This window comes from Vitis vinifera, chromosome 9 (genome assembly GCF_030704535.1).
Source record: "Vitis vinifera cultivar Pinot Noir 40024 chromosome 9, ASM3070453v1".
NCBI classification, from domain to species: Eukaryota; Viridiplantae; Streptophyta; class Magnoliopsida; order Vitales; family Vitaceae; genus Vitis; species Vitis vinifera.
Genome location: NC_081813.1, coordinates 20,847,474 through 20,861,303, shown reverse-complemented (window position 1 = coordinate 20,861,303; position 13,830 = coordinate 20,847,474). Strand labels below are relative to the sequence as shown.

The window sequence follows — 13,830 nt, the reverse complement described above, 5'->3', positions numbered from 1 at the left end:
AAAATATTTTAGGTTTTCAAATATACTTTTATTTTACAAAAATAAAAAAAAATATTCAAAAATTATTTTTTAAAATTATTTTTTAAAACAGTTATCAAACAGCCCTAAGTTTCTTTACAAATTCTTTTCCATATATTTTCCAAAAATAAATTAATTCTACAAAATCTTAAAATACTACTTTAATAATTTTATAAAAGATTAAAAATATTTTACTAATTAAAAACCAAGCAAGAATATTTTTTCCATCGCTATATATATATATATTTTATTTCAACATAATTTTTTCTTTTTGTTGAAACCTATATTATTTTTGTAATTATTTTAGATGTAAATCATTTAAGATTGTGTTGTGTTATTATATTTATTGTACTATTAACTTTATTAGTATAATTTTATTAGCATATTATTATATTTATTTTACTAATAAAATCATCATAGTTTAAATTTTATTTGTATATTTGTATACTAGATTAATTTTATACCTAAGAACATGTTTGGTTGATGTAAAAGTGAAAAAAAATATTAAAAAAAAAAAGAGAAAATATTAAAGGATTTTCTTTTCCATAATTTGTGGAAAAAAACAAAGTGTGAAATATTTGAAAAAAATGCATTTATCAATAATTTCTTTATTACCTTGTCATGGATGAACCCAAAAAAAAAAACAAAAATGAAAATGATTCTCTAACTTGTATTTCATTTGGCTTCATGTTATTCATCAAAAATTATTTTACAACATAAATTATTTTATATTTATATTATATTTGGTTCTCGAAAAGTACTAAAGAAATAAAAAAATATACTAAGATTGTGTTTGGTTACCGAAAAATATTAAGGAAATAAAAAAAATATAAAGGAAAATGATTTTTTCATGTTTGGTTGTCCTATGAAAAAAAAATCAAATATAATTAAAATTAATTAAAATTTCATGTATGTTTAAATTATTTAATCTTTATATTGATAAGTTAAAATAAATAAAATAAGTTTGAAGTAACAAATAAAAATAATTTATCAGACTTTTAATTTATTTTTTATTTTTTATTTCCTTCTATTTTTCTTTTATATTTTATTTCCCTTATATTTTCCTTCAAATTTTTCTCGGAACCAAACATAGTAAGGGTAGGTTTAGTTCTCGAAAAATTTGAGGAAAAATGCAATGAAAATAAAATAAATAGGAAAAACAGAAGGAAGAAAAGAGTAAAGGAAAATAAAAAATAAATTTAAAGTTAGTAAATTATTTTTAAATGTTTTTTCAAACTCATTTCACTTATTTTCATTAATTCTATAAAGATTAAATAATTTTAAAATACATAAATTTCTAACCAATTTTAATTATTTTTTATTTTCTTTCGTAATTTTCCACAATGAAACCAAGCATAAAAAAAAACCGTTTTCATATTCATAAAAAAAACCAAACATAGTTTAAGGAAAATGATTTTTTTCACATTTGGTTTCAACATAAAAAAATACGAAAATATATATATATATATATATATATATATATATATATATATATAATTAGTTAGAAATTTATACTTTTTAAAATTATTTAATTTTTATATAAAAGAGGAAAAATCAGTGAAATAAGTTTGAAATATCATATAAAATAATTTATTAATTTTAAATCTATTTTTATTTTTGTTTAATTTTTCTTTCCTTTCATTTTTTCTTTTATTTTCTTTTCCTCACATTTTCCGAGAACCAAACACCAAACTTAGCCTTAATAAAACCTTTATATTACTAACAACTATTATTAAAAAAATTAGGAATTTAATTCTAGATTCAAATTAGAATTATAATTTAATGTAAAAATAAATAATTAAGTATCCTTTTGCACATACTTTTTGTTTTTCATTTTTAAAAACCGAAAATAATAGATTTTAGCAATGGTTTAAAAAAGTAGAAGTTTCAAAATTGTTCTAAATGATGTATGGACGATTAATCACCCAAAAATAGCAAAATATCGACTTCTCCATTTCAAAACAATGATTTAAGGTCCATGTAAAATACATTTAAGTATTACAACTATTTAGTATATTAAAACTTATCCTTAAACATCCGTGATAATTAATATATTAAGATTTCAAGAAAAATAAAAAAAATAAAAAAATAAAATATTCCTCAAATTTTATTTAATACTTATATAGTTTTATTCTATTTTTATATATTAAATTTTTTATTAATTTAAAGTTCTCGATTATTTTTATTTTTATTGTGAAATTATGTAATTTTTTATTTTTAAAATTTAAGGAAACAATATTTTCATTAATTTAAAGGTCAATTATTTTTATTTTTTATTTTTTAAATTAAATTAATTAACAATTGTATAAAGCATGTACAAATTTGTAAATCATGAATTTATTAACATGTTTTTTTAATTTATTTTCCATATTAAATTACTAGAAAAATTATTCACACATATGCATAAATGTCAAATATAACTTCTCATTTTTTTTTCATATTTTTACACACATACAAGACAATTGTATTAAATGTATATGACATTCTCATATTTTTATTAACATTTATACAAACACATAATTATATTCACAATCGTACAACTGGTATAATTATCGTATGCATTTAGTATAAGTACCTCATATATGTGTAATAAAAATGTATTTGATATTTATGCATGTGTATAAATAAATTTCTCGATGGTATAAAAAAACAAAAAAAAATAATACATAAATATATTCATAATAAGTAAACTTGTACGGATTTGTACATGTAGTACAAGTGTCTAGTATATTTAATACAAATACCTTATACATAAGCGAAAATGTGGAGAAAAAAATAATTATACTTGACATTTATGTATGTGTAAACAATATTTCCTGTGGTTTGATATCAAAAACAAACTATAAGAATTTAGAAAAAAAATACAAATAAAGACGTGTAAATGATAAAAGACGTTTTTGTCCAAAAAATTTTAAGAACTTAACAACAATTATGCAAAATATATGACCTTTAGATCCATTATCACTTCCACCTACCCCTTTATTAAATTGTCCTATTAAAAAAATTGTACTATCTCAAATTTTGATAGTTTTAAAGACATAAGGTAAAATCTTATTTTTGTTTTTATGCTTAAAAACAAAAATCAAGAAACATATCTAAGCCCCTTGACTTAATAAATCCATTAATTAATTGCAAGTAAGAGGGTATAACTTTTCGATCTTTTTACTTTCTAACTACTTTGAAATAAATATATATATATATATATATATATAAACCGAAGTTCAGTAGGGTAACTAAGAAGAAAGAAGAAAGTAAAAAAAAAAAGTTAAGGTTTCATTGACAAGAGACTCGAGAAAGAGATTACATAAAAAGTTTTATATAGACCAATAAAAAGTGAAAAGACTACTTTACCCTCATTGATAAATGAAACAACTAAATTAGAAAACTATCTAACAATTCCAACATGATTCTTAAATTTATTATTTTCGAGTTGAATAAATATTTCTAAATAATTTTTATATATGAAGCCAATTTTATATTACATTTTCCTAAATTCAAATGAAAAATAAATAAATAAATAGAAGTCAACCTTTATAACACATGATATTGGACAACATGTTCAAAATTTGTACTATTTTTACCATTTTCTCATCTAAATTCAAAATCACCCATCATTACAACCTTAGACAACATGTGTTTCACATAGAAATGAAATTCAATTATTGAATTGAATATTGTCACATGTGATTTAATTTGAATAATATGATTTGATATTGTCTTAAGTGGGAAAAAAAAAGGAGAGGACAATTTTCTTGTTGGGTTATTTCAATAGAATTAATGATTGTTGTTTGATTAAGAATGTGAATAACTAGAATACAAATCAATTAAATGTGGGTGTGTCATAAACAAAGGACATAGGTAACATGGTGATGTCCTTTTCTTTCTTTTTCCCTCCCAAAATTTGTGAAGGAAATTGGAACAATGAATTGCACGTGTCGTATTTTAAAAGTTTTACCTATCAAAATATCATTTAAAAAAGGACAAAAACAAATTACTACAAACAAAAAAAAAATGTTAAAATAATTTTATTAAAGATAAAAATAAAAATAAAAATTTTATTAAATTTTTTTAATTAAATAAAGTTTGTTTAAGCATGTAAATGCTTGTAGAAATCCAATGTAATTAAAATTAATAAGAAATTAATATATTTTTAAATTATTTAATTCTATTTATAAAGGGAAAGATATCTTAAATGGGTAGTAAAAAACATGCAAAAGTAATTTACTAACTTCAAATCTATTTTTTTTAATTTTTTTTAATTATCAAATTTTCAAAAAACCAAACATAGGGTTGATGTTTACATCGATAGAAATAAAGTTATTTTCTAAAATGCTCAAAATTTAGATTGATTTTTTCATTGATGAATCCTTCATCCCGACTCCCAACAACTCGTCAATGGAATTACAAAAAAAATGAGAACCACACTATCTTTACAACACAAATGCTATAAAAATAAAATTCAAGAAAAAACACTTTCTAACATTAGCATAATCTTTCGTACTTTTCTCAAAAGGAGAGAGTGAGTATGAAAAATTATATATATATATATAAAAGCAATTTTAACTCGCATAAATTATTCCCCTTATTTTGTTGGGTTGGATTGGGTCACCCTACTTGGCACCCAAACCTAATTCAAACAAAATTAAAAAAAGAAAAAGAAAAAACAATATTTTAATAATGTTTTAGGTAATTTATTATATTACAAAAAGTTGATTTTTGGAAAATCATCTATCAAATAATTGTCCAAAAATTACTTCAAATAATTTTTAAATTTTTTATCAATGATTTTTAAGAGTTTATTTTATCTTATTTATTTTTTCTTTTCTCTTTTTTTTTTTAAAAAAAAGTTTTCTAACCATTAAGAAGTGCTTTTATAATATTCATGTAAATGTTAAAGTCTAATCAATATTTCAAGAAAAAAAAAATTCACATGATGGGAAATTTGAACCTATGTACCAATGGGTACTAATTCCCAAAAATATCCAAATATTTACCCAAAAAAAAAAAGTAATGTATGAGAATTTGAAATTCATGTGGGGATAGGTTTTGGATTCCCAAAGGCCAACAAAACCCTAAAAAGAACTGTGTACAAAGGAAATGGTCCCCTTATGAATATAAATAGAGGCCACAAAGGCCAAAAGAGGCCTATGTTCCCTCACACCTTCTTCATGATAATTCCAAAAAAATCATGCACTCCCCCCCCCATAACATCAAAGAAACTTCCACCCCTATTCAAATTCCATCCACCGACACAAAAATAAATAAATCAATAAATATTAAAAATAAAAATTGTCTTCCATCTTCTAGTCAAATTAATATTGAATTACAGATGTGAAAGCTTGGGTACGTTGACAAAAATCACTCTAGAATTAATGGTTTCAATAATAATTGCAATTAAAAAGGGATTTTTCACACTAGAAAACAAGTTAGTTAACCCATCTTTTCAATCTTATTTTCTTTGGATCTTGTCTATGTGATTAGGAGAAAAAAATCTATGTTAATCTACATATTTTCTTGGTCTTTGACTAAATTCATGCATTTTTTTAGAAAGTTCTATTCTTAGGAAAATTTTGATTCCTAAAATATTTTATTGTTTTCAAATATTTTACTTAAATTTACTTAAAACCAAACATCAACATTACAAAGAAGAAACATCCAAAAAAAAATTCAATTTTAGCTCCTAAAAATATGTTTTTTAAAAATAGTTTTGTACTTTAGAACACAAAACAATTTTCTAATTTATCCCGAGTTTGACAGTGTTTTACTGGAAATATTTTTTGTAGAAGTGTTTTAAGGAGAATCACTTATTAAATATTTTTCTAAAAAATATTATAAGTGATTTTTCATATTTTTAAAAGTGTTTCCTAAATTTTATCATATACATAATTCTTTTTTAATAATACTTTTTAAATTAAAAACATTTCTTAGAATCAGTGTTATACAAACTTTTATTAAATTTAATATGTTTGATAAAGTTTTGATACACTTTTTTTTAAAATTTATTATTAAAAAAATTGTTTTTCTAGAATAAATTAAAAGTGTTTTTAATTTTTTTTATAAAATGTTCTCATCAATAATAATAATAATTAATTGCTTAAAAGGAATAAAATGATCCCCAAACTTGTAAATTTAATTCTTCTCATATTTTTACTTGAAAAATAATTAATTTTTAACATAAACATCCCTTACCATTTTTGAGATTTTGAAAAAGCAAAGGAAGCCCACAATTCTCAGCCAAATTTACTCCCAAGACAAAGTCAATTGAAGCATTTACTCACAAACAAACTTCCCATCCCAATAGGAACCATTATGTACTTTCCTCACTTTCACATTCAAAGCACACACCCCATTCCCTGTGATTCTCACAAGGCAAAACCACACAACCCTAAAAGCTTCAAAAAAAAGTGTTCAAAAGCAGAAAAAAAGGAAAAGGTTGTTGAGAAAAGCTGCACTGGCCCACACATGAGCCTCCTGAGAGGCAGCCAAGCCCTACCACAGTATACCCTTTTATGATCCCAGTGATGGGGCTATGCTACAAGATGCCCTGTATACCATCCACCCCTCACCCTCCATTGCTGTGGTTGGATCCTAGATTTTATCAGGTGGGTCTCACTTACCAGTGGGGCTGCCACCATGGATGATAACCGCCTTGAATTTGAGCTGCCTGCCGACACCATATTTACTACAGAACACATGAAAAATGAGCTTATACACAGAGAGAGGGAAGGGGGGGAGGGAGGGGGAGAGGAGTTGTTATTGTAACATAAACTGAACTAATGCAAATTTACAAATAGTTATACAGGTAATGTAGTTTCCAGGACTACACAATGTGTAGATATGTTGGGTAGTTGAATACAAGATGAAATAAACCACACCCAAGCAAGAATACATGGTAAAAAATGAAGAGGATCGGCTTTTCTTACATATAAATGAGGCACAACATTGACATCAGGAGGAGGGGGCTGGGGGGAAGAGGATGATGTGATTTTGAGGATTGACCTATGTCACAAATAACCCGAAAAAAAAAAAAATGATTGCAATATAGAGCTATCGATGGACAAAGGAACACAAAAAATCTAGCTGGGCATTTTCAAGGATGAATGAACTTATTTGAAATGAGGTGGGTGGCTTTTACCTGAGCCACCCAAAGCCTTTGATAGAAACTACCAACACGAGGGTTTCTGGTGCAGATGCAATTTTTTTTCCTCTGCTTTATTCTTATTTGACATCTTTGGCCTACTCCTTAGCTCATCTGTTCACCAATTAGATCTAGACCCACAAGGAGGAATGACACACCTTGGAACAGCAAGAAGTAGAAGTGCACTCCTTGGGCTGATAGCAGGCTTCTGACAGCGGCAGTTAGTAGCAAGAAAGCCAGTGCAAGCTCTTTCCTATATAACTTGTTGGTTTTCTTTGGCTTGGGAGCTGTTTCTTGATGTTCTTTCAGTTTGTTCAGCTCAGAGAGCTCACTATCAGAAGATCCTCTATAAAGCTGTGGATGATTCATGGCTTTTGTTTCCCTCTCTGCAGCAGCCAATAGGTCAGGCTCTGATGCTCGCCCTGCCTTTTTGGTGACAACCCATTCATATGAGCTTCCCAATTGGAACAACCCAGATACCATAGCATTGAATTTGGTCACAGACATTGTGTTTTCAAATAGGAGGTATGGAACAATGAAGGGGAATGATCTCGGGGCTGGAAGAATGTTTAGGAATGACATGAATACAGGGACATAACAGATAACCCAGACAGGTAACTCGGCTTCGGGGACAAACATGGTTAAAGGAAGAATTATGCAAAACAATGTGAAAGAATAGAATGGGAGGATAAGCTTCCTCAGAAGAAAGAATAGTAGTATTAGGTTCGCTTTCTTCCAGACTGCTATCTGCAAAGTTGTAGGTGCAAAGCACAGTTCAGAAGATTTAAAACTGCAAAAGCAACTGTAGAAAATAATTTTGAGGACTACCTACCTTAGAAGTTATGATGGCTGGAAGGCACAGACGGAAAAGATGCATTGGACCGGAATGCCATCGGTGTTGCTGCTTCCTGTAAGCTTCATAAGACTCGGGAACTTCACAGAGGACCTGAAAATTGGCATGATATAATCATCTTCACAAAGCAAACTGTGCATAAGCCTTGCATTACTTCCAGATTCCTAATTTTCATCTCTTTTTAATTCATTTGGGAAACATTAACAGATTGTTGAGCACATTTACAAGATTTCCCAAATTGAACTGAATCCTGGATTGTTACATGTTTGCACAAAACAGAAAAATGATATAATTTATGGTCTTGGACTGAGCAATAAGATTACCTTCACATCATTAAGGAAGATGAACTTCCATCCATTGAGATGGGCTCGGACTGCTATATCCATATCCTCTACGGTTGTCCTCTCAAGCCAGCCACCAGAGTCCTCAAGTGTTTTGATTCTCCAAACACCAGCAGTCCCATTGAAGCCAAAGAAATTTATGAAGACTCCATTGACCTGCTGTTCCACCTCAAAATGAAAGCACAAATTGATGTTTTGGAGGCGAGTCAACAAATTTTCATCCTTGTTCACAAAAGCCCACCTAGCCTGAACCAATCCCAGCTCAGGATTATCCTGCAACACAAGGAAAAACAGATAAACCAAAATAAGCCTACCTAAAAAAGAACATTTGATCAGAAACTAAAAGAAGAGCTATTTTGAGTTCTAGCCACCTTAAAATGTGGAACTGTTTGCATAAGGAAATCTGGGTTTGGCTGGAAGTCAGCATCAAAGATTGCAACAAATTCATACGCCTTCACATAATCACAATTCATAGCAGACTTGAGATTACCAGCTTTATAACCGGTTCTAACCAGTCGATGCCGATAAATTATGTTGATGCCCTTTTGACTCCACTTAGACACCTCTCCCTTAATCAACCACTGTATGCTCTCATCGTCAGAGTCATCAAGAACTTGGATCAATAGTCGGTCTTTTGGCCAATCAAGTTGGCACACTGCTGATATCGATTGTTCATAAACCTAAAGGGGATCGATTCAAAGTCATCAATCACAATAAAATATTGTGAAGAATCCACTGTAGCAGTGTCTATTAACTTCATACCATATTCTACTATTATGATTTCCACTGCTACATAAAAGGGGTACTTCACTTTTGAACAGTGTGCTCAAACTTATAGATCTAATCGAGAATGAATAGGTACAAAGATAAATTATCAGAAATTCTGAAGAATCAAGAAGCATTGAGATCCTTACCTCTCTCTCATTGCACATTGGAATCTGAACAAGAACCATTGGATAATCATATCCCAAACCCTCCAAATCATCAGACTTGAATGGATCACCCTCAATTCGAGGCTTGATCTTCTTGTACTTGATCCAGAAGCAACCTAAACAAAGCAACATCCGGTCTGCAGACTGAATTAGGAACAGAGCAACACAGAAGCTAGAGAGAACTTGGATTGAAGGTGCAATATAGTCAGCGCGGAACTCCAACCAGGCAACGTAAATGGCATGAAGCCATCCTTTAATCTCCAAAGTTTGAGGGATGTGCAGGCCATGGTTGTGGAAATAGTGCCAACCATTGAAGTGGGCAAACACTTCAAAAGCCAGAAATGCTAAAGACATTAACAGGAATGCTAGAATGGTCCTAAACAACAACCTTCCCCTGCCAGATTTCTCATTCTCCATGGTCACTCCTTGCCCAAATATCAACCTTTTCTTAATGGCACCAAGCAGTATCCAAAGGGCATTGCCAAGCCAGGAGAGGCAACCGACAGCTCGGTGGGCCTTGAGAAGCAAAACCCATGTAAATTGCTTGGCATTCTTCCCTCTGTCCTTGTCCACTGGCCTGAATGCAGCATCAGGACCATCTATTTCTAGTACAGAGTAATTGGGGTTCTCCATGGTCACCACCACTGGAGTTCCCTTCCTTGAAGAATCCTTTCCCCATAACCTAGAGAAATCTATGCTTGGAGCCATTTCTGCCTTCTAAATTGGACCGAGTTTAAACACTAACCACGCAGCACAGAGTCTACTGTCCAAGAACCAGAATTCAAGAACCTCAAAGTGAGGAAGAAATGCACAAAACCCAGATCCCAAAATAAAAAAACTCACAAACCCGTGTCAGTTCAAACCACATACATGATACAAAAACCACAACCACCACTCAGAAACCCCGAAATGAGCAGGCAATCTCCAAAACCCAGATCCCAAAATGGAAAAAAACTCACAAACCCATTTCAGCTACAACCAAAAAAACCACACCCACCACTCATAAACCTCAAGTGAGCAAAAAAAAAAAAACAAAAGACTGCAAGACTCGGAACCACAAAAATGGAGGAAGCTCACATACCCATTTGAGGACTAACCAGAGAAACACAGATCCAGAAGTAAAGAACTCATTTGAATGAAGTTTGTGTAGTACACACGCCCAATGCAGCAAATAAACAGGCCAGAGAGAATGGAAGAGAAGAGCATGGGGTTCTTCCTACTCCCAAAAAGCTCTACAAGGCCTACCCCAGCAAAGCAAATTACCATTATGGGGATTGCTTTCTGCATATGTTAAACCCTTAAGTACCAATCCATATGGGCATTATCAGTCAACAAGTAAAATCCAAACAAACATAAAAACAACTGCACAACACTCATTTTACCTTTCCACTTCTTAGCATCGGGTGGATTAGATATGATTGATTCTTTAGGGGGGGAAATAATAATAATTAATCCCAAAAAATCCCAACAAGAAAAAAAGAAAAAAGATAAAGGTAACGAGGAAGCATGAATTAAACCCTTACCCACAAGGAATCCCTTCAGTTTTCACCTGATAGTTGCAGAAATGATGGAGGAGACCCCAACAGTAATGATTAAAATAAGCTAAATTCATAAAATAAAAAATAATAATTATATGAAAAGGACAAAAATATATATATTCGTGAGCAATGGTCACAACCAGAGCAGATCCCAAGTCCCAACTGGCCTAGATCTGGTCAAAAAATATGAATAAATAAATAATTAAAATATATAAAACTTGTAGTAGTAAAAGAAGTAAAGAATTGGGATAATAATTAAATAATAAAAATAAATAAAAACTATTATTTTAATAAAGTAAGGTGTGGAAACTTCTTCTTAATTTCTTACCTTTATTTTAATTTTAATTGTGGTAATCACATGAAATTTAAAAATGATTAGACAATGGAAAGAGGTGATTAGTCCAAATCAATCCTCTTAAACATAATTAATTTGTTGCATGTTAAAATAAACCCTTTAGACAAATGTTAATGTGAATGGATTTGTCATTTTAATTTAGAGTAAAACTTTGTTAAAAAATAGAAAATATATTAAAAACATCAATAAATAAAATAATTCATAAATATTTTACTAATTCTTTTTTTTCATTTAATGATCATTTATCACATCAATATATAACAAGTAAAATATGAAAAAAAAAATTCTTAAATAATATAATTAAATTATTTAATAGTATGAACTAATTTCATTAGTATTAGAACAATTGGTTGAATTTGTGAAATTAATCCTATTTTTTCAGTAATTGAGAAATAAGATAAAATTGGAAAATGTAGATTCATGGGTTGGTGGGTTGGTTTTGAGTTGACCCCAATAAATGGGTTTGTTGGATTTGGGTACTACAAACTTAGTAAATGATTCTAGTTCTACTTGTCAATCATGGCCCCAACTTGGACATCCCTCTACCCCATTCATTATTGTTGTTTTTACAACAATTTTAATTAATTATATATCACTATTTTAAAAAAAAATTAATTAACATATTACTAAAGTATAAGGCTATCATATTATTAAATTGGCATAATTTTTTTTTTTGGTTATGTATCTTATCATTAAATTAAACTATATCATTGTGAGAAAAATAATGAGAAATGCTTTTTTTTTTCTTATTTGAATGGTTTATTTGATTAAAACAGGTTATTGAAAACCCAATTTTAAAAATCCAACCCATTATCTTCTTTTCACCTCATTTTGACAAAAATGCCCTTATATTTTTCTTGTAAAATAATATTTTTTTTTAAAAATATACATATAAATACTTGAAATAATTAAGGCTTTTTATGTAAAAAATGAATTACTTTTCAAATAAAAATATGGGAGGATTAAATTAACAAATAGGAGATTATTTTATCACTTTTAACCAATTAATTATATTTGAATGACCTATTAGTGGTGTAATGTGAAAAGCACAACAAAAATAATTACATATCGAATTAATTTCTTTTCGATAAAAAAAATATGTCTTCATGACTGTTTTTTAAAATAGTTTTATATTCTTAAAAATAAAAATCAGGCTTTTAATCTATTGGATCATTTCTTAACCCAATCCAATAAATATTTTATCACGTCATTTAAGAGATTTTTTTTCGAACTCTCAAAAACATATTTGATATTTTTATTTTATTTAATTTTTTATAAAAAGGGTTTTTTGAGAATTTGTTTTAAATTTTGGAACAAATTTTCAAAATCTCAAACATATTTTCAGTTTGAAAAAAAAATATATTTTTTATTTTTTAAAAACAATTCTCAAACATTTTCTTAACTTTCTAATGTATTAATCTCAAAAGATAACATTTAACTTGTACATTTAATAGTAGAAGAAATAAAAATGGTGGGAATAATTTTATATTTGGAAATTATATTTTAAATTTATTTATTAAATATAATAATAATTATGATATTTTAAAATTTTTTAATTAAACAAAAATCTACTTCATACTTTTGAGAAAAAAAAACATGAATACCTGGTAAACAAACAATTTTATAACTTATATAAAACATATTTGGGAAACTTTTGACAAAAAAACAATTTTTTTCAAAACTTGTTTTGAGAATAGATCGATTTTTTGAACAAATTTAAATGGTGTTTTTAGTTGTTCTTTTAGAGTGTTTCAAATATTAATAATTTTTAAAAATAGAGATTACTTTAGAAACTTTGTATCTAGCATAAGTTTGGAGTAACTTCATGACAAATAAGTAAAAAAGACTATAAGAAAAATTATTTTCTCATGTATTTGTTTATTATAAAGCATACAAAAGAAAATGAAATATAATTAAAATTAATAAAAAAATTATATATTTTTAAATTATTTAATCTTTATATAGAATAGTTAAATAAGTGAAATCGGTTTGAAGTAGAGCATAAAAATAATTTATTAATTTTAAATTTATTATTTATTTTATTTTATTTTTTCTTTCTTTCTATTTATTTATTTATTTTATTTTGTTTACATTTTTCCTTAAACTTTGTGTAACCGAACAAAGCCTTAGTAACTAATTAAGTTGATATATTTAAACATAGAAGAAATGAAGGGAAGGTGTAAGGACTATGCTGATAATATTATAATGTGTGGGGAATGTTAATAAAAGTAAAACACATACATGGGGAAATGCCTTGCTGGCTTTTCAAAGTTCAAAGATGCCTTCTGTCTCCACAATATTTTACTAATTAATATTATGTAAAAAAATAAAAAGGAAAAAAAAAAGTTTATATATATCAAAGATTCCTTACATCTAAGACCACTCAAGCCTTTAGAATTCCTTTATTAATTTACTTCAAAGCTATTCATTTTCAATGGTTATCTTACACTCCCTCAAGACAAACTTGACATGCTTCCTTTTTCTTCTTTTCACCTTTTTCAATTGATTTTTTCCCAGGTTTGGTTCTCCATTACTAAAGAAAATAAAAAATAAAAAAAGAATCACTTTTGTTCCGAAAGCCTTGCGAGTGAAGAGAGTTTTTTTTTTCTTTTTCAAAGACGATCATTTTCTTTCCCTGAACCAAAGACCCGCTTG

At 28.0% G+C, this 13,830-nt stretch overlaps 1 protein-coding gene across 2 annotated transcripts; it reads right to left on the bottom strand.

Moving 5' to 3' along the window:
• Positions 1–6,768: 6,768 nt before the first annotated feature.
• On the bottom strand, positions 6,769–10,828 carry LOC100265643 (probable xyloglucan glycosyltransferase 5). 2 transcript variants are annotated; one of them, XM_002274363.4, is made up of 5 exons: positions 9,265–10,824; positions 8,722–9,030; positions 8,333–8,623; positions 7,989–8,102; positions 6,769–7,903 (listed from the first exon to the last, which is right to left on the bottom strand). In XM_002274363.4, exons 1-5 carry the CDS (start codon positions 9,988–9,990, stop codon positions 7,262–7,264), a joined length of 2,082 nt encoding a protein of 693 aa, XP_002274399.1. In that variant the 5' UTR covers positions 9,991–10,824; the 3' UTR covers positions 6,769–7,261. The 2 variants fall into 2 exon arrangements, with proteins under 2 accessions (XP_002274399.1, XP_059595727.1); XM_059739744.1 differs by lacking the exon at positions 8,722–9,030 and having other exon boundaries at positions 9,265–10,828.
• Between the last annotated feature and the right edge of the window lie 3,002 nt (positions 10,829–13,830).